General features: G+C 40.0%; 1 protein-coding gene across 3 annotated transcripts in view; it reads left to right on the plus strand.

Annotated features, from left to right (window-relative positions):
- Positions 1–24,542, plus strand: part of TMEM135 (transmembrane protein 135) — a 292,950-nt gene that overhangs the window by 25,129 nt on the left and 243,279 nt on the right. Inside the window, exons 1-4 of one of the 3 annotated variants that reach the window (XM_077867365.1) lie at positions 7,742–7,898; positions 10,227–10,361; positions 19,932–19,976; positions 23,656–23,787. In XM_077867365.1, the coding sequence (XP_077723491.1) occupies positions 23,782–23,787 (6 nt within the window). In that variant the 5' untranslated portion in view covers positions 7,742–7,898; positions 10,227–10,361; positions 19,932–19,976; positions 23,656–23,781. Of the gene's footprint in view, positions 1–7,741; positions 7,899–10,226; positions 10,362–16,587; positions 16,614–19,931; positions 19,977–23,655; positions 23,788–24,542 lie in introns of those variants that run through there. The other 2 variants (XM_077867364.1, XM_077867366.1) reach the window with 2 other exon arrangements.

The following is a 24,542-nucleotide window of genomic DNA, read 5'->3' on the forward strand; positions in this document are numbered from 1 at the left end:
CTCACACCAAGTAAATACATGCCATTCATGTTTGCATATATTATATCCCAGGCGAGACTGTTAATTACATGAGTGGACACCCATGGTGCACTAAATGTATACAGGATGACAGAATGACATCCCTACTGCCCCCTCCTTGGCCCCTTGGAACTGAAAGTGATTGCAATTGTGGTATCTAGGGGCAGCAGGGGTCACCTTGGTCTGGCCGGTCAATGTCATCTGTTTGTGATGGCCACAAGCATCTGTGTCAAGCTCAGCCTTCAGACTTGGGCTGCCTCTGTCCCTTCATTTCTTCTGCCCGGAAACAGCAGCACAAAGCATAGGAGAGCCAAGAACAGCATGCTCTGGGACGAAGGAGAGGGCAAAGCTTTGAGACGAAGAAAAGCAAGGCTTTCACAAATCCATGTTTCTTCTTTTTCCTCTCACCTTTCTCCACAACTCAATCTAAGGGGGAATGGGGAGAAACCGTGTCCTTCTTCCCATCTTCCCTTCCAGAAATCGTATGCTTCCTCAACTGTTCTCCACTTCTCTTGCTTGTAGAAATTAGGCATTTCCTTAGCCTGGAAGATCCTTCTCCTTCCCCACCCCCTTCACTCTCATCAAGCCAACTCTTCCTCCAAGGATTTACTTTGGAGTCCCCTTTCCCCAAGAAACCTTCCTCATTAGTTGAAGACGCCCCTGATATCACAGCCATAGCCTCCTGTGTGCCAGACCTCATTGTCTGTCTGTTTGTCTCTTGGGTGAGTCTATTAGCAAAATCTATGGGGGGCCTCATCCGGCTTATCCTATGTGCTCCATTGATAACTGGCAAATCAAAGAATGAAAAACAGAAGGAAGAATCTAAACAGGCCAGGGAACTCCTACCCACATGTGATTCCCTCTTTCCTGGAGGTTTCTATTTGCTCCTCTGACTGAGGAAACTGTTAACCAGAACGAGTATCTTTGTTTGGAGATTTTTATCTGTATCCTTCACCACCAGGTGTCATTTTGTTGCATCTCTCCAGCCAGACATTCCTCTGTTGCCAGAGCTGCACACCTCAGCTCTTAAGTGATTGGAGCCTGGTGTCCTGGACACACTGCAAAAGCTGCAGTGTAATCTCACCTTCTTTCAGAGCCACCGACCGGAGGGAACAAAAAAAAGCACCGATTGGGTTCTCCTGATGCAGACCAGCCAGTGGCTCTGTCGTTTCCTTCTGTGTTTAAAATTCCTTATCTGGCCTTGCTAGCAAATGGGCAGGCCCACAGGTCAATGCAGGATTATCTCCAGAGCTGGCGCTTCAAAGAGATCTGCGCACACCACTCTCCTGGGTCAGATAGCTGTGTCAGTGAGAGGCCCGAGTAATTGGGAGCACTCAGCTTAGCACATAACACAGCCCATGAACTGTTTATTTAAAAGCAAGGTTTAATTCTATTTCTTCCCATTATAAAGTGAATGGAAGGAGGAACCCTAACTATTATAGAAAATTTGACCCAAAACAAAAAGTGGAAAGAGAAATATTCCTTGACGAATTAGTATATTTGATGACTCTTGCTTTAGTCTTTCACTGGGTTATTTCTTTTTTTTTTTTAATTTTTATTTATTTATGATAGTCACAGAGAGAGAAAGAGAGGCAGAGACATAGGCAGAGGGAGAAGCAGGCTCCATGCACCGGGAGCCCGATGTGGGATTCGATCCCGGGTTTCCAGGATCGCGCCCTGGGCCAAAGGCAGGGGCCAAACCGCTGCACCACCCAGGGATCCCCGGTTATTTCTTTCATAGTTGTGATTCTACCCATTGTGTAATACATAGAAATTTGTATCCTGGCTTTTTTTTTTTTTAAGTAGAACAGGAATATTTCCACAATGTTTTACATTCTTGGATAAATAAAGTTTCAATAGCAGCGTAGTATTATAATTGATTAATTTGTTTCACTGTTTCCTTATTGTTAGGTGTTTACATGGTTTCCAGTACTTTTTGTCTGAATTGTCATGAATGCCATTGAACATTAAGTTTTTTCTATATGTTTAATTCTTTCCTTAGCCTGGATCCCAGAAGAGATCAAATGATAGGAATATTTAAGTTCTTGGCTTATATTGCAAGACTATTTGATAGAAAGGCTCTACCAGCTTATACTTGTGTCGGCATGTTAGAGAACATATTATGCGCTAGCCAAAACTAGATAGTCTCCTTCGATATTGTATAGTTTCTTTTTTGATAGGAAAAAAAATCATCATAGGTGTAACTTGCATTTCTTCCATTATCAATGAGGTTAAATATTTTTTCTCAAGTGTTTCTTCTTGGACATCATCATCTATTTATATCCTCTTTCCCCTCTCCATTTGGTCTTTTAATATTTTTCTTGTTAGTTTTCATGTGCATTAATTCCTATTTTTTTCATATATGCTACAAATACTGTCTTTCCATTTGTTGTTTTCCATCTCCTTTTGGTTTGTTTAGGATACAGAATAACAGTTTTTATACTTCAGTGTTGCTTTTTAACTTTGTGTTTTCTTTTGTGACTTTGACACTTAAATAGCCTTCCGCCCAGATATTTGATAACCATTCTTTTCTTTGTTTGCTTTGATTATGTTTGTTTGTTTGGCTCAGGAAGGTAGTGATTAAGACCCCAAAATCTAGAGTGAAACTTCCTGAATTCAAATACCAGCTCTACCACCTATCAGCTCTGCCATGTGGGGCAAGTCCCTTAAACCCACAGCACCTCACTTTTCTTATGTGCAAAATGGGGACACAGCTCAAACAGTTGTTATGATGATTAAATTAGATAATATACTGGGGCTCCTGGGTGACTCCCTTAGTTAAGTGTAGATGGGGAACTGGAGAGTAATAATTAAGGATGACAGGTTTCTTGTGAAGTCTCATATAGTTTGAACTGATCGATGTATGAAGATCATGTGCCTGCAACCTTATTGCAAAGGAGATTGACTACTACATTGAAAACTTTGCAACTAATATACAAGAATTTCCCCAAACATAGAAAGGCTGTTCAAAAGACCTCTACTTACTACAAGAATGAAGAAACTCCCAGAAAACCCAAAATCTAAGGTGTGGGCAGAGGAAGAGGATCCAGGGAAGAATACAGAGGAGGAAGGATGATATAGATGGAAAGAAAATTTAAAAAGAAAAATAATGGAAGAGAATTAATTATTAAAGACCTTTGAGAAGGAGGGAATAGTGATCCAGAGGATTAATATTGAAGGCAAATCAAAAAAAGACTGAGAATTATCCACTGGCTTTTGCCATTAAGAGATTATTCATAGCCTTAGTAAGAGAACTTTAATTGGTATGGTGAGGAGGAACCCTAACTTCAGTGGGATGAAAAGGAAGTGGAAGATGATGTTATAAAGATATTTACTCTCTCAAGATTTGGGATCTAGTCTCGACATGTGGGTGTTGTAATAAACATCATGTTTAATTCTTGTAAAGCCTTATGAGTTAAGGACTGTTATTACCCTATATTACAGATGTAAACAGGCTTTAAGACCCAACATAATGTGAGGGGCAGATCTGGGTCTCACACCCCAACTTGTCTGACATCAGAGTCTGAAAGAACTCCGGCACTACCAACATCATCAACATTTGTAACAGCTGTGTGTTTTAGGGCAATCCCCATAATCACAGATTCTGAAAATAGGAAGGGATTTGAACTCTGTTTCACTTCTTGGTTCCATTTCATAGACCCTTAAAGTCAGAATGTATCTGTACCCCATCCTCCCATCACACTATATTTATTCCTCTGTTGTATTTTTTAAAAATAATTTTTCCCTTTTTTGGTAACAGACTGATTTTTTTTTTTCTCCTCTGAGGATGTGTCCATTCTCTCAACCTTCGTCCACTTGCTCTGGCACGTGCTGACTCCACCCTTGTCCCCAGAGCTGGGCAAGTCATAGTGTCTTCATCAGTCAGAACATGGAATCCCTGTGGCCACTGTGAAAAGTTTAGGAAGAAGCTTGCAAACAAATCCAAGTCACTGCAACTCACATCTAAGACTCACATCACCTTGTTTTGCAAGAGAAGTCCTATTTTCTATTAGACTTAAATCTGGGTGAATATAGACCTGGAGTTGTGGGAGGGCATCTTTCCTTCACATAAATCCTGCAGGTGACATGGATCAAGCCTCATTTAAGCCCAACACCTCTTGCCTTTTCATTACATGAACTAATAATTTTTGTTTGTTTAAGTCTGTTCGAATGGGATTTTTCTCTCACTTGATGCCAAGAAAGAACTAATGCATAGCTTATCACTGCCTGCCTTGTAGTTTCTCTTCCAATGGAATGTTAGCCATTGCGTGCCCTAATCCTGCCTGTATTTCTCTTTGTGCCTCACCCCACTAATGCCTAGGATGATGTCTTGTATGCAGCAAGTGTTCAATAGGTGCCTGATGGGTTTAATAGAATTGAGTATGGACTGATTCTGCAACATTCCCTAAAAGTTGCCTCAGAAAGACTTCCTTTCTATAAGCTTGCTGACCGTCACTTTTGTCTACTAACCACAAAAGTAATCTGCAGTAGTTCCAAATACTTGATCTTTCTTTTTGTTTGAATCCATGTTGAACTGGAATTTAGTGTAAACATGTACTTGGAATGCTCACTACATGCTCCAACAAAGTAGCTTGGAAGGTGCAGAGTCAATTGCTCTACCAGTGACTGAATGAAATGAATTGTTTACCTTCAGTCCTTTGTAAAATAATAATAATAATAATAACAACAACAACAACAATAACTGTTTTTTTCCCTGGGGCTTGATTCCCTTCATACAAAGGGACTGACATCCTCTCAAATAAAAAAGGGGTAGAGAAATGGAACTCTTTTGGGTTATTATTATGAAAATTTGGCAGCAATGCTGTACCAAAATGGCCATGAGCTATTGCAACTATACAGAGTTTAGGATTTGTAAGATAGATTTTCTTTTTCTTTTTTTGTAATAAAGGAGCATTTATGGCCAAAAGAGAAAGGATATAAGCCTTTCATAGGAAAGGAGCATGTCTGGAAATCAGAGATCAAGTTAAAATGAAATTAGGCAGTGTAGCCAGTGAATGTGGGCTCTGTGAGGGGTGGTGGAGATAGGTGGCACTGCCAAGCATCACGGGCCAGGAGCCCAAGAAGAAACAGTCAAGGCAGCACTGAGGTAATAAGGAACTGGATGCTGCTGCCATCCATTCTGATTGTGAATTATTTGGCCTCAAATCACAGCTGCCTTTGGTGTATATATTTATTGAAGCATGCACTAGCAATTCTACAGCTTTGGGAACTACTTATCTCTATTACAAAGACATCTGCCATCTCTCCACCCATTCATTCATCTGTCCATACATTCATCCAATGGTTCATTCAGCTCGCATTTGTTGAGTGCCTGCTGTGGCCAGGCCATATGCCCCGTGCTCATTCTGTGGTAAGCTTGCTTCTACTGTAGATCAAACAAACTCTCTCCTTCCTCCCAAAAACCTTATCTAAGCATAAAAATACTCACACTGCTCAGAGAAAGTAAAAAAAAGGCTTTTTATTATATTGGGGTGGGGGTGGACATTAGACTTTTTATTGGGGTCCACATTTTACTAATAATAGCCAAGCTGAATACTCATGATCCTTCATGGTACACGAGGCTCTCCAGTCTGACCCTGACCTGTTTGACCTGTTTCCTCTCTTACCACTTCCTACTCTCTATCAAAACAACCATTCCGAATTTCTGAGCATTCCCAGAACAGAGCATGCTTTTGTAAATCTCTTTGTTTTTTAGCAACTGCAGTTTATTTCTCTTGGAAAATCCCTACCGATCCTTTACATACAAATCAACTCATTTGTCACTTCTATGACACCCTCAGTAACTTCCTCGGAAGATTAATCCATCCATTCTGCTTGTCAGTACTGGTCGTAAGTTCAAGAAGGTGGAAACCTGTGAAATAAACTACCCACATGATAGTGAAACCCTAAAAACAATGGACAAGAGCAGATAATGAAGAATCACCTAGAAATGGGAAATTTCCCATACCTATAGGATTTCACTGTAACTTGATTGATAGAAAAAAGTTACAACCCTAAGAGAGATTGTTTAGTTGCAAAGCACAGCATTAGAGTCTGAGTGGCAAATGTGAGTGTTTCCCATCTCAGTATTGCCCCCAGGAGGCGAAATTCCCTTGCTGGAGATAAACTTTGAATTATTTCCAGGTCTTATGACAAGGCTCTTCCTGCTGTGGTGATAGATACAGGAGATTATCAATTTCTAGTCCCACCTGCAGCCTCATCCTTACTGTGAGAAAGGTGTAATAGAATTTCTTAGGCTCACAAAGCAATCATTATGTCTATAATTGGGCTTCCCGTGCAGCTTAATAACAAGGAGTGAAAGCATCCATCATATAATGCTAATATTCTAATTTATTTGACAGTTTCATTGCTCATTGAAGATTATTAAATCCTCATTCTGGTGTCTGTTTTTAGTCTTGTGTGCAGTTTATTTACCATGAGTCACTGGCAGGCCCCTGTCATCCCTGAGCACTGAACCCAGGAAGCATATGGACTAGCAAAGCAGAGGAAGAAATCTTGGAAGTTGGTAATCATTGAAACACAGACCAGCAATTTTCAGACTTTTTTTTTTTTTTTAAGATTTTATTTATTTGAGAAAGAGTGAGTGAAAGAGGGGGAGCAGAAAAGGGAGAAGCAGACTCCCCACTGAGTAGGGAGCCCAATGTAGGATTAGATCCCAGGACCCTGACTTTATGACCTTAGCTGAAGGCAGTTGTTTAAACTAACTGAGCCACTCAGGGGCCCCAGTTCTCGGCCTTTATTCCACAACACACATGGTGAATGGTGTTCACATGAACAGTTCTGTGGGCAGTCCCGGACTGACGTGAATTCCAGGGCACTAGTTCTAGCTCCATTTCCTTCTTTTCTGCTTAAGAAAGCATATCAGAATACAAGTGAGTACAAGGTTGCTATAGAGATGGCCCTGAATCTGTTCTCTCTCTCTCTTTTTTTTTTGTTCTCATTTTTTAAAAGCAAATTGCTCTTATTGTTTTTGTCTAGCAGCCTTACTCTGGTCAGTTCAGTTTTGAGAGTGAAGTCTATAAAGGATTGTAGCAGGTATGTGACATGATTATATTATATTTTAAAAACACAAAGTGGCAGCTACAATTTAGAATGCTACTGCACTATTTGGGTAATAGTAATGAAGTAATGATAGCCTGAATCAAAGTTGTGGCAGTGAGGATTGAGAAGAAAGAATAGAGTTGTATTAGGAGTAAAATGAATAAAATGGTTGGACACTGGCATGGGGTGGGGTGAGAGAAGAGGAGAAGTCATAGACAAAGTCAGCTTGCTTGAATGACTGGGGGATTGTAAGACCACTAACAGGAAAAGAGCTACAGGAAAAGGAGCTGATTTGGGTGCCGGAGGACACATTCTACTTTACATACACTAGGTTGAGGTTCTTAAGGGAAATCCAGACGTCAAGTAAGATGTCAAAAATGTAGGTCTGGAGATTCAGAGAGAAGTGAGAATATAAATGTAAGTAAGGGTAAACAGGTAATCAATCACAGCTGAAGTCAAAGGAGGGGCGTGAGAGGTGAAAAGGAAACAGGTAAAGGGTTAAATCTGCATATAAGGGCTGACCACCAGAAGAAGAAGCCAGCTAAGACGATTGGGAGATGTTGAGATGCATCGGAACAATCAGGAGAATGGATGTCCATGGAAACCAAGAGGAAAGAGAATTCCAAAAAGAAGAGAGTGCTTGGTGATGTCAGATACTCCAGAGAAAGCAAAAGCAACAATGAGAAGGATTCATTTGCCTTGGCAGCGAGAAGGCCGTTGATGATCTTTAACACAACATCCAGGGTGTGCGGAGCATGGGCAATGGATTGCATGGGTTCATTTCAAGAAAGGAGAAGAAGGAAGCAGAGAGGAATTTGGTAATAAAGGAAATAATAATAAAGAGTGGCATTTATTCAGCACTTATTCTGTGTCAGGCACAGTGCCTGACATGTAATTTCTCATTTCATTTTATGAATTGTGTATATTATAATCCCCTTTTATACACCAGAAACATACTTTAGAAGTTAAGTAAGTTGCCAAAGATCACTCAGCTAAGAGGATTCAAACCTAGCACTGACTGACCCAAAGCCTAAGATCTTGACTACCACACACTGGGGCCAGAAGAGAAGGCAAAGCCAGGGGATACTTTTGCTTAGCTGATTATAAAATTATAAGTGGAATGTTTCTTCTGAAATAATAGATTTAGGTTTTTAATCATGTACATAAAATCACAAGGAGCTGGTTTTCTTGAAGTGTTACCCTGATTTCATGTCTGGAATCAGCTGATAATGAACTCCTCCAGTTCTTTCCATATCAAACCTTTGCACTCAGCCAGCTACCTGGCCAATCTTAATTAATATATACTGAGCACACACCACACAGAGAAGTGAATTCACCAGAAGTGCAAGTGAGACACCAACCTCAACTTCTTGTCCTCTTGAGAAAAAGCAGCAAGTGAAATACAGAGAGTTGGAGAGTTCCAGATTCATCTCCGTGTCTCTGACCTCTGCTGAAGGCAGGTCCTGAAAGGTATTTTGATTACAGTGTCCCTGTGGGGATTTAAGTCCATTCTCCCATTGGCCTGGGAGTCTGTTTCCCACTGGGACTCTGTGTTCTTTCCAGATTCAATCTAGAAATACCTGAATGCTCAATTTTATTGAGGAAATGGACTTCTTGAGGTCCCTTGGTCTCATGCATTGCCCATTATGCACCACCTATGTGATAGATACTCTGAGTGTATAAAGCTGGGTGACGATGATGAAAAGGAAGATATTTTACCATCCGAAAATCCAAATATAATCACATCTCCTTAATTTCTTCAGTTAACTGCTCTACCTGCTAGGTCTTCATTAGCAGAAAGTCCAGTACCACTCTCCTAATATTATTCAAGAATTCAAAATATTTCCTCAATCTAAAGGGTCATAACCCACTTCCAATAGCCAGGTTGAAAGAAGACCCGGAAGCTGACCAACCCAAAGGTTTCTTGGTTCTCTTTCTGCCACACTGGGTCCTCGTTCCTTCACAGTCCACCGTGAGGCAGTACTACCGCTGGTCTAGATGCTGCCCTGGTGGCTTGAGGCACCAAGGTTTGCCTTCAAAGTCCAGCTCCTCACTTAGTACACATTCATCATGTTCTGTCACTCTTTCTCAATGGCATCGTCACTCAGAAACCTCTGTTGGACCCAGCCCTCCAAAGACAGAGTCCAGCCCTCCTTTCTTATGGCAAATGCCTCTCCAGGGCCCTTTATCTTCTTTCCTGCCCATTGAACCACCCGATCCATTTGTGGCCCAATAGCCTTGAACCTCAAAGATAAAGGATCAGAGACCCTTTCCTCTCTTCTTCCTACAATTCCAGGGATATCGTTTATATTGTAGTCAAAAGAAAGTGTATCCTCTGGAGCACATCTCTAAAGAGTATTTACATCCATCACAACAGATTACAGTGTGAATGGTGCCCCCTGGTGTTGTGCAGCTCAGAACCAGTCTTCCTACCTAACCCCAACCCCAGCTTTCTGTTCAAGAGGAATAAGAACAGATACTTCAAGACTAAGACATCCTATCATTCCTTCTTCCAAGGCAGTAGGTCTCTTGTAGTTGCGTGATTGAAAAAGGCAACTCAAGTGACTCTTGCAAAACAAAGATCTGTTTCAAAATGATTTTCTTTCTTTTTTTTTTAAGATTTTATTTATTTATTTATGAGAGACAGAACGAGAGAGAGAGAGAGAGAGAGGCAGCAACATAAGCAGAGAGAGAGGCAGGCTCCATGCAGGGAGACTGATGTGGGACTTGATCCTGGGACCCCAGGATCACGCCCTGAGCCAAAGGCAGGGGCTCAACCGATAAGCCACCCAGGCGTCCCTCAAAGAAATTTTCCGAAGCTTGCTTGTTTTTTAAAAATAAGATCTATTTTCTGTTCCTCCAGCCACCTCATTATACAAATAGTAATAGCTATCATTTACTCAGCAGATGTGGCACAAATATTTTATATGCATTATCTCATTTTCCTTGTAAAAAAAATCTGACTCTGATAATGGAGCTAAAATGTACAGAAATGAGAGTACAAGGTAGAATGTGAAAAAAATTATGTGAGTGAGGTAAGTGTAAAGCACCAAGGGCGCCCAGAGGAGGGGGGGATTATTTCTAGCCTAAGAGGCTCATTCAGTCAGCATTCAGCACATAATTATTGTATGCCTTTCACATCCCAGTCTCAAGAATCTCACAGGCCTTGGGGAAAAGGATGAGGAAACAGATCATCTTGACAGTGTGATGTCATCTGATGACTGCAATCTGGCCATCAGGGCAGGCTACTTGGAAGAGGAGGCATACGAACTACAAACATGGTAAGTTCCTGGGGGCTTCTAAACAGACAAGGATGGGGATCTCCCATATCCCAGGACTGCACCTGGATCTCATTACAACAGCTCCATCTTATAGAAGAGGAAGAGAAACGGGTTGTTAACTTTCCCATTCAATTCTCCTTCAAGGCCTTAATTTTGGAGCCTTTAATGGTAACCAGTCCTTCCTCTTTGTGTGACTGGCTTTCCTCCCTTGGAAGATTGCACTGCACTTTCCCCTACTTAACGCCAGTCAGCCTGTGACCTCCTCTCCAATTTACTGATCCTGATTCACATCCTCCACCTTTTCTCCCACTGAGAAGAAACAGCCAACTTTCGGACTTTCAAACCTCCTGGAAAGAGGCCAAGCTTCCATAAACTCCAGAATATTATTGTGTGAATTAAAATATTCACATGGTATCAACCACGCAGTTACTCCAACATTTATTTTGGAAAATATTACATTTGGAAAATGGGAAATATTCCAGAGCATTCTCTTACCTTGAAATATCAGTAGACACAGGGGATTTAGAGAACATTTCTTGCTCAAAAGTTAGCAAACAATCTGTACAATTAGATACATAAAATTGCCTTAAATAACATTAGTTAAGGACTCTGGGGCTTAAAAAATGCCTATAGAATATTTGTGGAGAAATTTGGGGCCAAAGACTGCAATTCTAGCTCGCTGAAGCAAACTTTCAAAAACATTTTGAGTTAAACCCCAGTTGGCTCTTATTGCACATTTCTCTTCCAATCACTGATGATTAGACCTTGCTCCGTTGCACATTTTCCAAAATCTTACATGCTTCAAACTTCATCCCTTTGGCTATGAGAGGCAAAGCAGTCTAGAGCCCTAGTGAGAACTCTATCTAAACCAAAAGCCCCAGACATGTAGGGACCCAGGCGGCCCATCACATTTCCCTTACTCTCCTTTCCCTTCCATCTGTTTCCCCTCAGCTCGATTTTGTAATGCTAAAGCCACAAGACAAGAGTGTCTGAGGTCAGCTGCCCCAGAGGGATCTCGTTGTTGCACCTCTTTCTTTAATGTGGCTCTGCTCCCATTGCCTATGCTCTGTTTGCAGTGGCCAGAATACAAGTGAGATTGGAAGGCTTTGGGAAAAAAGGCCTGGAATGATGGACAGGTTGCAGTCCTTCTTGTGTGTTCTTTCAGCCTTTGAAACTTGATAATTCCTGAAATGTATCCCATTTATGAAAAAGAACCACCCCCCCCAACACACATGTGTGAGTGTGCGTGTGTGTGTGTGTAAATGAATAAAGAGCAAGTAGGACATATGCCAACAGACAACAGTGGTTACCTCTGAGAAAGGAAGTGTAGATAACTGGGGCTAACAGCACACTATTGATGCCCATCTATCACTTTTTTACATTGACATTGTATTCATGTAGTGTGTAAGTAAACATAAAGAAAAATGATTACAATAAAGTAAAAAAAATTTTTTTAAAGAACTAAGTAAAGTTCTATGTGCTAATATGGAAGGCTACCCAAGAAATATTAAACTAAAAATAGCAAGTTTAAGTGGTAAATATCCTAAGTTCTATTTTGGATGAAAATGTAAATGTACCCACACATAATTGGCAGTGAATGCATAGGAAAAATCTTTAGGAAAATATATTAAATTGTTGTGGTAGTTATGTCTGGCAGATGGAATATCTCAAGGAGATGGAGATGCAGGTGTGGATTTTAATTGTCTACACTGTATAGTCCCTAGAATATTTAAATTTTTCATTATCAGAATTATTGATTTTTCTAACAAATTGACTATGCCCATGTTTCTTGATATTGCCCTCAAAAGACTGACTGACTATTTTAATGGACCAACATGTAACACCCTTGACTGATCTGAACAACTAACTCACATCCCAACCCAAATGATAATGTTCGTGGCAAGTTCTTGTGTTTAATAATGAGCCCAGGTTTGACCTGTTGTTACCTTAAATAAGCAGTTCCTTCTACAAATTCCCTTCTCCTCTTCTCCTGGTAAACTTTATTTATCTTTTAAAACCCAGTTTTCTTCAACTCCCCAAAGTTACTAATTTCCACTTTACTCCCATATCATTTACACATATCCCTATTTCCACACATTCCTCCATGTTTGCTAGTTCCATGTTTTTCTCTTCTGGATGGCCTCCTCTTCTGTACTGTCAGCTCCTCGGAGCAGGAATAGTATTTTATTTTCTACATATGTTTCTCAAGGGTTAATCTAATGAACAGTAGTTAGTAAATATTTAGTTAAAATGGTTGGTTTCCTCAGCCTCTCTGAGGAAAAGTTGTAAATCCAGTGGATTCCAAATATGGCCATTCTCAGACTCTCCTGAGGGAGCATTTAAAAACACATGTACTGATGTTTCACTCTAGCTCTCAATTCACATCTCCCAGATGATTCTTTCTCCGTCTCTTCCCCCTCCGCCTCCCATTGTTTTCCTTCTTGAACAATTTAATCCAATGCCGCTTACTGAACCTGAAGAAGGTAGATATCCCCATGGCAATGAGGGGATGGAGACCCAGGGTGGATGATAAAACCTAAGCTGGATGAATGCAGGGTGGGAGGGCAATGTGGTACGGATGTCAGAGCCTTAGCTAAGTGAGAAGGGCATTCACACTGAGGATGATGCTGTGGTGGCCTGTGAAGGAGCATCGGAGCCTGACAGAGTCAGAAGGGTATCCCCATGGGGTGTCCAAGCAAGAGGAAGGGTAGTGTCTTAGCGGGGTATCTTCCTGCTTGGATGAAGTGTCAGAGCCCCCAGAGGCATAAGGAGGGAACTGTATAGGTATTGGGGACCAGGGTAAGGAAAAATAAGTAAATTTATTGATGGAAAGTCTCTTACCTTCAGACAGTTATAAATATGGAACAGGGGAAAACTAGAATGAATCTAATGATGTCAAGTTGTCATTCGAGGCTTTCATGATTTTCAAGATAGAAATAGATACAGAAATAAATATAAATGTAAATAAATGTATATGTGCAAATATGTGTGAATATATATGTGTGTATATGTACATTTATGTGTGTATATACGTGTACATTTATAGCTCTGTGTGTATATGTATACCTTAATATTACACACACACATCTTAGCTCTGTTCACTTTTTAAGAAAATATTTTTTATTTATTTAATCATGAGAGACAAAGAGAGAGGCAGAGACTGAGGCAGAGGGAGAAACAGGCTCTCTGCAGGGAGCCTGATGAGGGACTCGATCCCAGGACCCCAGGATCACAACCTGAGCCAAAGACAGATGCTCAACCACTAAGCCACCCAGGCATCCCTCTGTTCACCTCTTTAAAAAATATTTTTATTTATTTATTATGGAGAGAGAGAGCACCCAGAGGGAGAGGGAGAAGCAGGCTCCCCACTGAGCAGAGAACCTGATGTGGGGTTCAATCCCAGGACTCTGAGATCATGACCTGAGCCAAAGGAAGACACCCATCTGACTGAACTACCCAGGTGCTCCAGCTCTGTTCACTTGAAGGGCTTGGGAGTAGCTTCACCTCAATAGCAAGGAGCATATTGAGCATCTTGATTTCCATAAGGAACCACGGTTCTTTACAGGATTGGCTAATTCCCATGCTGCAGCAGTGAAAGTAAAAAATGAATCTGGACATCTTATGCCCCCCAAACCCGCAAAGGAGTGCTCGAAGAATATGGGGACATGTCTAAAGAACATAGGATCCATTTTGAAGGAGCTTCCACTGACCATACGTAGGATAATTTGAACAGCAACGTAAGTAATGATAGTACTGTGTTATAACCCATCAGATCAAATAGGAATCTATCAATATATATTGACATAAAGAAATGAAAAAATGAAAGTTTAATAAGGAACTGGATGTTTACATAATCATAAACTTCTCTCCCATAATAACTTATTAATTACAGAGAGGAAAGAGAATGACTTCATAGTAGACAAGACTGGCAGACACCATTTTAATCAAGAGATCAAAATACTCATAACCAGAGTTACGGAACGGATCAAAATCATGGGTCACCTGATGGGATGTGACAAGAGGAACATGGCATCGCTTCTTTGATATTCCTTTCAGAGGCCCATAACCAGGGTCGAATCATGAGAAAACTTCAGACGACCAAATTGAGGGTCATCCTACAAAATAAATGGCCTGTGACTTTTAAATGTCAAGGTCAGAAAAATAAAGGAAAGACTGAGGAATGGTTTTCAGAGTAAGGGGGCTGAAGAGACATGACATTTACACAACACATGATTCTATCCTCCTCTTTTACTCTAAAGGATTTTGGGGGAACAATTCACAAAACTTGAATGGGGTCTGAGCAGTAGAAGGTAGTGACACATTGACATTAACTTTCCTTGTTTTGATGCATTTCCTTTGGTTACATAAGAGAATGTCCTTGTTTGTAGGAAATACTAAGGTATTTGAGAATGCTAGGGCACCATGTTAACAACTAACTCTTAAGTGTTTCAGAAAAAAAGAAATTATTTGTAGTCTTTGTAGGCTTTCCCTCCTCATGAGAATGTTCAGAAAAATATAGATTCCCAGGGCCAACCTGAAGCCCACTGGATCAGAATCTCCAGAAGGAAAGCCTGGATGGTTTTATTTATAACAGGTAGCTCTTAGGTTCAGAGAAGTTTGGGAAATATTAAAATTCACCACTGAACCTTTTGTCCAAGGCATGCAAGGTGTGCCAGTTTAGTATCAAAGTTGTGAATGATATTTGTGCATTGAGGAAGAGGAGGTGGCCAGAGCAAGCTTTCTAAATCCTATTGCCAAGGAAGGACCTTTGGTGTCTAGGGGTCAAAAGGAAACTGCAGGGGAGTGGTGGCTTGCAGGGGAGTCCTAGGTAATCACTTTAGCAAGGGCATGAAAGGATCTGTTGTCTAGCAGAGGATGCAAATAGCACTTCTGTATATTTATGGTTGGAAAGGAAAGTGAGCCCGCCCCTGATGGGCCCCCAGGGCCTGGCATGGCAGTGATCTTGCTGTGAATGCAGGGCTGACACCTGAAGCTGATCTGAGTGATCTCAGGACTGATGGAGGAGATGGAGGAGAATGGTTGTATGGGATGGAAAGCACTGAGCACTAAATGCTGCAGATCAGGAGATCTAGCAAGGGCCATTCTGTGTTGATCATGGCATTGAGAGAATGGGGTGTTCACAGAATTACCTGTCTGGCCTGTGCCGTGAATTGGCCAGGCAGAAGCTGACAGCGGAGCTAGGGAAGAGCCAGGCCTCTAGTCAGGGGATTGACTTTCCACAGCAACATTTTGAGGGCTCAAGGAATAGTGTGGATGTTTGGAAATCAGAGCATGTTAGCCTGAAGGGGAAGTCAAATGAACCTCCTAAATGGTCAGTGTGTACCTTCCAGGGTTCTTAGAAGATCTAGAAGAGGCAAAAGGGACCCTAAGATTCCACGCTAATCTAGCATGATGGGGCTCGAGTCATTTTTTTTTTTTTAAGATTTTATTTATTTATTCATGACAACCACAGAGAGAGGCAGAGACATAGGCAGAGGGAGAAGCAGGCTCCCTGCGGGAAGCCCGATGTGGGACTCGATCCCAGGACCCTGGGATCATGCCTTGAGCCGAAGGCAGACGCTCAACTGCTGAGCCACCCAGGCGGCTCTGGAGTCATTTTCTCTTTAATTGGAAGAGTTGAATGTGTGATCATAATTCTACCTGGAATGTGGAGGAGCAGTTGATACCAGCTGCATTTCAGTGGATCTGCTTTGATTTCTATCATACCACTTGGCACATGCTGGTGTCCAGTACATGATAATTAACGAGTGGATAAAACAGAATGTGATCAGTATGATTTCCACAGATTTGGTTGGGAACCCATGTTAGGCCTGCTTTTGTATCCTGCAAACTTATGTTAAACAGGTTACTAAGAGGGCAGCCTGGGTGGCTCAGTGGTTTAGTGACGCCTTCCTCCCAGGGCCTGATCCTGGAGTCCCGGGATCGAGTCCCACGTCGGGCTCCCTGCATGGAGCCTGCTTCTCCCTCTGCCTGCATCTCTGCCTCTCTCTCTATCTCTGTCTCTCATTAATAAATAATAAAATCTTTAAAAAAAGTAAACAGGTTACTAAGATACAAAGACACCATTTTGTAGTGCCTTCTAGACATACATACCCAGTCTCCCAGACCTCACCAGACTATGATTAACAATGAGGTCAGGTCTACCTCGTAATGTCCAAAATTACCATGGCTCAAACTTTCATCTTATCTAATGACAGGAAGCTTCATCTTTTATGAGGCTCCTCTGTACAAGTAAGTCTTTGCCCTCCCCAGCTGCTCACACATTCCACAAATCCATACAATCCCAGCTATCTCCTTGGTTCTAGATTGCTCATCACAGATCCTCCCCCATTCCCTCTCACCTCTTACCTCCTACAACTCCAGCACTGTTATGGTGGCCTCAGAAGAAGGCTTTTCTTCCCTTCACTACATGTTCCCAAAAGTGGACACAGACCCCACATCATGGCAGGGACTAGACTAACATTTAACAAAATTTGACAGAGTCATTAAGGATAAGAGGAAAGAACTATGAAACTGTCACACTTAGAGATGGCTATGACTTCTGAATGCTCTGGTCAACAAACAAGCCTAGTTCCCAGGCTTAGGCTATCTGGTGGTAGGGTCTGTGTATTTTTCCCTTTGGGGTGACCTGCAGTGAGTTGGCTTCCTACAAGTCCAGGCCCCAATCTCCAGAAGACCAGGAGGAGAACACATTTCTCCTTGTGGTCTCTGTGGGCTCAGGCCACCTCCCCATCCACAGCCTCTGAGGAAACCCCAGTCCCACACATGGAATCAGGTCCATTCCTATGTCCTCTGTGAGATCATCACATAAAAGCAAAATATCCAGTAGACTACATTTCCCGAGTCTGTGTTTGAATTACCACATATGAAATAACAACAAACCAGTGTTTTGGTGTTAAGCCTCACCCTATCCCAATTCATTCTCTCTCTCTCTTCCTCCCTTTCTTCCTCCCTCCCTTTCTCCCTCCCTCCCTCTCTCTCTCTCCCTCTTTCTTTCTTTCTTTCTTTCTTTCTTTCTTTCTTTCTTTCTTTCTTTCTTTCTTTCCTTCCTTCTTTCTTTCTTTCTTTTCTTTCTTCTTCCTTTTTTTCTTTCTTTCTTTCCTTCTTTCTTTTTCTTTTTTAAGATTTTATTTATGTTAGAGAGAGAGAGAGTGAGTGAAGAGAGGGGCAGAAGGAGAGGGAGAGAGAGAGAATCTCAAGAAGACTCCATGCTGAGCATGGAGCCCAACCCTGAGATCATAACCTGACCTGAAACCAAGAGTCTGTTGCTTAACCAAGTACGCTACCCAGGCACCGGCTCATTTCTTTTTATGATGTTTTATCCACATGAGGTAAAAAAAACAGAACTGTATTTCTCAGTAGTCCCTAAAGTCTTTACTCCCAATCTCCTGTGAAAAGTTTTTAATGGGACCTACAAGCACCTCAACTAAAATAAACAACACCATATAGACCGGGGATGTTTACATTCATACCTGAAAGGAAGTATTTCTCCAAAGGCATCCTAAACTTCAGAGATGCAGCTCTGCCCTTAATAAAGTAAAATTTTATTCATTTATTTTTAAGATTTTATTTATTTATTTGAGAGAGTGAGTGAGCAAACAAGCTGGGGAAAAGGTAGGGGGAGAGGGAGAAGCAGACACACCGCAGAGCAGGGAGCCCAAAGTGAGGCTTGATCCCAGGAACCCAGGATCATGACCTGAGCCAAAGGCTGATGCTTAACCAACTGAACCATCCAGGCGTCCCTAAAGGCAACTTTTAATATTATTATGCAGAAGAGTTTATTTTTTTTAAATTTTAATATTATTATGCAGAAAAGTTTATTTTTAAAAGATTTTTAATTCATGATAGACATAGAGAGAGAGAGAGAGAGAGAGAGAGGCAGAGACACAGGCAGTGGGAGAAGCAGGCTCCATGCGGGGGGACTCCAGGATCGCGCTCTGGGCCAAAGGCAGGCGCCAAACCGCTGAGCCACCCAGGGATCCCCTATGCAGAAAAGTTTAGATCTCTGGTCACAACTCTCAAGGTTCCTTTCCAGGAAAAGATCTGGTTCAATATTAGTATATCTAACCCTGTCCATTTGGATAATTTCCCCCAAACCAAGGATGAATCTTCCAAAGATGGATGAAATTTTCTACTTCTTGAAAAACTACTGGAAGAGCTGAAATTACAAATGTTCAGCCACTCTGCCCACCTCAGCCTTCAAAAATCTCAGGTTCATTTTTGCCAGGGCTCTAGTTACAAGTGCTATGTGGTCATCAACCTCCAGAGGTCTCTGCTTTTTCCAAGGGTCTCACTTACTTGGGAGTCCATGCTCTGAAGCGAGGGTAGAAGAGAAACTGCTTCCTCCATCCAGGGGACACAGCCCTTCTCCTGCCACATAAATATGGAACGGATTTTTATTTCTTTTCCTTGAACCTTTGATACTTGGCTTGTCAACAGTCATTCAAAATGAATTTTATAGAGGTAAAAGAATTGCTGTTAGCCAAATTGTGAAATTGAGATTCTTTAGGGATTCAATTTCTGTAGTCATAGATCATGCAGCATTAAATGAATTTGGAGGTGTGGATTTTAGTGGGTTTAGGTTGTGGAGATTGTCAACTCAGATAAATTGAAGCAAAAGGTGAAGTCTCTCCATACGTTTCTGAATAGACTTTAGGATTCTATAATTAACAACAGCTGGCAAATGCTCACATCTATTTCTATTTATATTGGCCACTGGCCCAAACAATAAAAATGGATTTTGCCAATTATAACTTAAAAATCATCAATGAGGAATGCCATTTTTAATTTTCAAAACGCAGTATCATACATATATATATTAGCCAGAAAAGGAGTCATAGAGAATTTTCCATTCTTTTTCTTTGACTTCATATTCATGCAAATATTTATTGCCTACTGTGTTCCAAGTACTGTGGTAGGTCCTGAAGTTCCTAACAGGATGAATGAGCAAAGCTGCCCTCAAGTTCATTACCACCTGGTAAAGGGAGAGAGGTGAGTGGGTTGGCAGGAAATAAAATATTAATATTAAAATTTAAAAATTAATAATAAATAAAAATATTAAATAAAAATCAATATTAAATTAAAATTGAAATATTAAATAAAATTTTAGTTATTATTTTAAATAAATAAAATGTAAAATATCAATTATTTTAAAAATATTAATATTAAAATAAAAAGCCTGTTCTCAGTTAATAACAGTGGTGTGAATTATATGTTGTTGAAGCATTGACAAGAGCAACTAACTCTGTCTAGAAAACTTCCCAAAGTGCGTTTGATCTCGAAAGGTGAGTAAAGGGTCACCAAAAGAAGGCAGGGGTACTTCAATAGTTGATTGATATTACAGATCTTCTTCTTAGTAGATGGACTATAAATACCGCATGGGTAAGGACTAGGTCTTGTCCATTGTTATATGCCTGGCACCCAACTCAGCACTGGGCACACATCAAATGTTCTAAGATACTTGTTGACCAAATGACTGAAAGTATCTTAGGCAGATAGAACTACACGCACAGTAACAAATAACACATGAGTTTTTTTTTTTTTTTTTAGTGTGGTTTATAACATCAGCACCATGAGCTTCTGGAAAGGAAAGAGGTAAGTCCTAAGGTAACTCAAAAGAGCAAATTCTAGAGAAGAAGCCAGGAGACCTGAGTTCTAGTCTCAGCCCTATTATTAACTGGTTACATGACTTTGAATCAATGATTTTCCTGTACCACCCTCAGTTTTCTCACTTGTAAAATAACCCTGTAAGAGCTCATTCTAATGATATTATATATTGTAAAAAAAACAAAAGCAACTTAGCAGAAGGGGAAAGAATGTAGCATTGCCTCTCCTTCTTTTTCTAAATGCAAATGAATACGTGTATCCCAGCTTTAAGGTGGCAGATGGACTACATATGGATCATTTCTCCCTCCCTCATCAAAATTGTAGGACTCATAAAAAATAGGTTAGTAAATATTCAAAAACAAGGAAAGAACTTTTTATGGTCAGAAGCTGTGATCAAATGAGGAGCTAGACCAAGAGCTGAGACTCTTGCCATCTCAAAGCTACAGCTCTTGGTCATGTGCTGCCCTGACTGGAGACCTTCCAGTTCTCTTTGATCTAACCAAAGCAATGAAGATATAGAGAGGCTGAAACTAGAAGAGAAGCTAAAAGGCATCGGAGTTGTAGAGATCTTATCATCGATATAATGCAGTTGTTTTAAAAATGTTTTGTGCCATGGATATCTTTAGCAGCTTCTTGAATACTATGGATCCCTTGTGTCTTAAGTATGATTGGGCTGCTATAACAAAATACCACAGACTGGGGACCTTATAACAGAAATTTATTTTTTACAGCCCTGGGGGTTTGGAAATCCAAGGTCCAGGTGTCCACAGGTCCTAGTGAGGGTCCTCTCCTAATTTCTAGCTGGTACTTTCCTGCTGAGTCCTCATCTGGTGGAAGGGGTAAGAGAGCTCTCTGGGATCTCTTTTATAAGGGCACTAGTGCCATTCATGAGGGCTCTACTCCCATGACTTAAACTCTTCCCAAAGACCCCATCTGCTAATACCATCACACTGGGTATTATAGTTTTAATAAATGAATTTGGGGAGACATAAGAATTCAGACTATAGCGCCTTCCCAGAATATTACCTTCAATTGTATAAAATAAAATATGTAAGATTATGAAGACATCAATTATATTGAAATACAATATCAAAATATTAAAATTGTGTGAATCTTGATCTTAAATAACAATATTTGACAGTTTACTATGATTTTTGACATACCTGCTACAATTATAATATGATACGAAAATATCTGTGATTTCTATTGGTGATAACATCACAAGTATTGTGGTTTGTTGCCTTCATTCAAATGATGGAAGGTATTGCATTTCAGTGAGAGGTTTGTGGAAATAAAAAACTGTCTTTGTATCCAAGTTCATGGACTTCCCTGAATTCTATCAACAGACCCGAAGTTAAAAAAACTCTGCTTTAACAGAATTTCCAGGAGATTTCCTCAGAACAGAGGAAATGTGATACTTTTTTAGAACTGAAAAAGGACATGATACTTTAAAATCGTTCACTAAGGGATCCCTGGGTGGCACAGCGGTTTAGCGCCTGCCTTTGGCCCAGGGCGCGATCCTGGGGACCCAGGATCGAGTCCCACGTCGGGCTCCCGGTGCATGGAGCCTGCTTCTCCCTCTGCCTGTGTCTCTGCCTCTCTCTCTCTCTCTGTGACTATCATAAATAAATAAAAATTTAAAAAATAAAATAAAATAAAATCGTTCACTAAGTGCTAGCAGAATGACATAAAAAATGAAACATACAGTAAAACATCAGTGATAAAGAGAAAACCCTAAAAACTACCAGAGTAGAAAGGCAACCTACTAAAAAAAATAATCAAATAACACTGAATGTGAAATTAACAGTATTATGCAAGAAAACAATGGAGAAGTATTCTTAGAATACTGAGGAGAAATTTACTTTAAATTTATAATTTTATTCATAACCAAATTATCAGTAGGTTGAGGTGGACAGAGGGTAAAATAATGCTGTTTTTTGGACTTAAAAAGATTTAAAATAATTAGTACTCATTACCTAAAACAAACTCTAGCAAAAAACAAAAAAATCCAGAAGGAAGTATTAGAATGCAAGCATATTGTGTGCTAACTGGGAAAAAACTAAATAACATAGTATATGTAAAATGAAAAGTGAAAGAACTCTGTCCCAATGCCTTTACTTGTTGTGTATTTTCATACACCTTTTTTAATGCCTATGTAAACATGTACAGAAATACATATATACAAAATATTTTTATTCTTTAAACAATGACCTCACTCTATATGAAAGAGTTTGTGGATTTTTCCTCATTCATTGGAATGTCGTGAATATCCTTCAGTGTCAATACATGCAGAGATCAACCTTATCCGTTTTACTCTCAACATTCTACAATATGGATGTACCATAATTCATTTATTTGACATGTCTCTAGCATGGACAATTAGATTATTTTTAATATTTGTGTTCTTATAAATAATGACGGAGAATTTTTTTTTGTTGTTGTTATTTCTGTAAAAGAAAGGCCTAGAATTAGGATTGCTGGGTCAAAGGGTATGTGTGTTCAAAATGTTCATAGGTCCTACCAAAATGACTTCTAAAAATAATACTAATTTATAGTAAGAACTACAAGTATCTGAGATGCAATATCTTAAGGAAAGAAATCTTCAAACATGAATATAGACACAAAATGGAGAGAATTTGGTTGTGAATTTTTTAGAAAAGAGACATAAAATAGACATTATTTTGAGAGAATATGACAGATGACTTTGTGCTTTAGACTATGTGAAAAAAATAAACTTTTCCAAAATTGATCACAAACGGATCCAAAGAGATTTAGTAACTCTTCAACTATTTAATTAGGTCTTATTCTACTAAGAGCAGACCAGCAAATAAATTCTTGCAGATAGCTTCATATTTCACAAGATAATCTTAATGAGGAAAACTGCCTTTGGACTTAATTATTTTTAAAAATTTTTTGTGTTTTTAAATTTTTTTAATGTTCCTTATTTTAAGATTTTATTTATTTATTTGAAAGAGAATGAGTGGGGGAGGGGCAGAGGGAGAAGCAGAATCCCTGCCAAGTTAGGGAGCCAGCCCTGGGATTTGATCCCCAGGACTCTGGGATCATGACCTGAGCTGAAGACAGATACTTAACTAACTGAGCCACCCAGGTGCCCCTTCAGACTTGATTCTAACCATTGTAGAACACTGACTTATACAGTCAAAGTGATAAGATCCTGGATAAAAAGTTTCTGCATTATCTTAGAATTTGTAATATTTGTAATATGTAAGAATGTAATTGCTGGGCAGGTTTAGACATGTACTTAAGATTTTGGGAAAATAGGTATTGAAAGTATAGAAAGAAAAAAATACAAATGACCCATTATTTGAATCTTCAAATTAGACTATAACTTTGAATGCTAACTATAGAAGTTTAGTAATAAAGGCATATGTCATTTTATTTTACTTATTTTTTTAAGATGTATTTATTTATTTTAGTGGGGGAGGGGTAGAGGGAGAGAGAATCCTGAAGTTCTGAAGCAGAGTGCCCACTGAGTGTGGAGTCCCATCCCAGGACCGTGAGATCATGACCTGAGCCAAAATCAAGAGCCTGCTGCTTAACCCACTGAGCCACCCATGTGCTCCAATTTCATTTCATTTCATTTCATTTCATTTCATTTCATTTCATTTCATTTCATTTCATTTCATTTCATTTCATTTATTTTTAGGAAAGCTCCATGGCCAGCATGGGGCCCAACACAGAGCTTAAACTCACCACCCTGAGATTAAGACCTCAGGATTGAGCTGAGATCAAGATTTGGAGGCATGACAGACTGAGCCATCCAGGCACCCCTATGAAGGTATATTTAAATTGTATTTTACTAATTCAGCAGATACTTGAGTGTGCCTATGCACTAGATACTAGGTTAGGCACTAAAGACACGGCTAATTTGGAGGAAATGGTAGCTTTGAAGAACTTAAAGCATTTGATATAAATTCATTTTCTAAATTACTTAAAAAAATTTATCTTCATTTTGCAAAGGGGGGTGGTATCAATCACAGAGAGGCAAACAATAGCATTTATTTTAAAAGATTACATCGACAGCCTGCTATGAGTGTATCTGACACACAAATACGAGAGACAGTCCCTGCCTTCGAAGCATTTGCAGGTGTTTCCCAGTGTTAGAGTTTCACAAAATATGGTTTAAAAGAAAAGCACTAGGACCTTCATGAAGAAAAATAAAATCCTGCTACTCCATGTCCTGCATAGGTTTTCAAAGGACTTGTGAGACGTTAGAAAAAGATGAACATCTTCAAAGAAGGACACACATGAGTAGCAACAAGAACTTTCCAGATGTAGCTCAATCCCAGAATGAACAATTGTTTGAATCTCATTATGGTCAACAAATAGGATGTAATGGCCAAGTTTGGCCTCAGAAAGGGCAAGGAGTAGACGCTATGCTACTCCTTGGGGCAGATAGTGTAATCTAGATGGATGATAGGCAGAGTACAAAGTAGTTAATTCTTCTTTTGCTTTTGTATTTTCTATCAAAAGTAATTATCATGTGTTAGAAAGAATAAAATTAGGGATAATTGAAGCCCAAGGGGTGAAAAG

The sequence above is a fragment of the Canis aureus genome, chromosome 23 (assembly GCF_053574225.1).
Source record: "Canis aureus isolate CA01 chromosome 23, VMU_Caureus_v.1.0, whole genome shotgun sequence".
NCBI classification, from domain to species: Eukaryota; Metazoa; Chordata; class Mammalia; order Carnivora; family Canidae; genus Canis; species Canis aureus.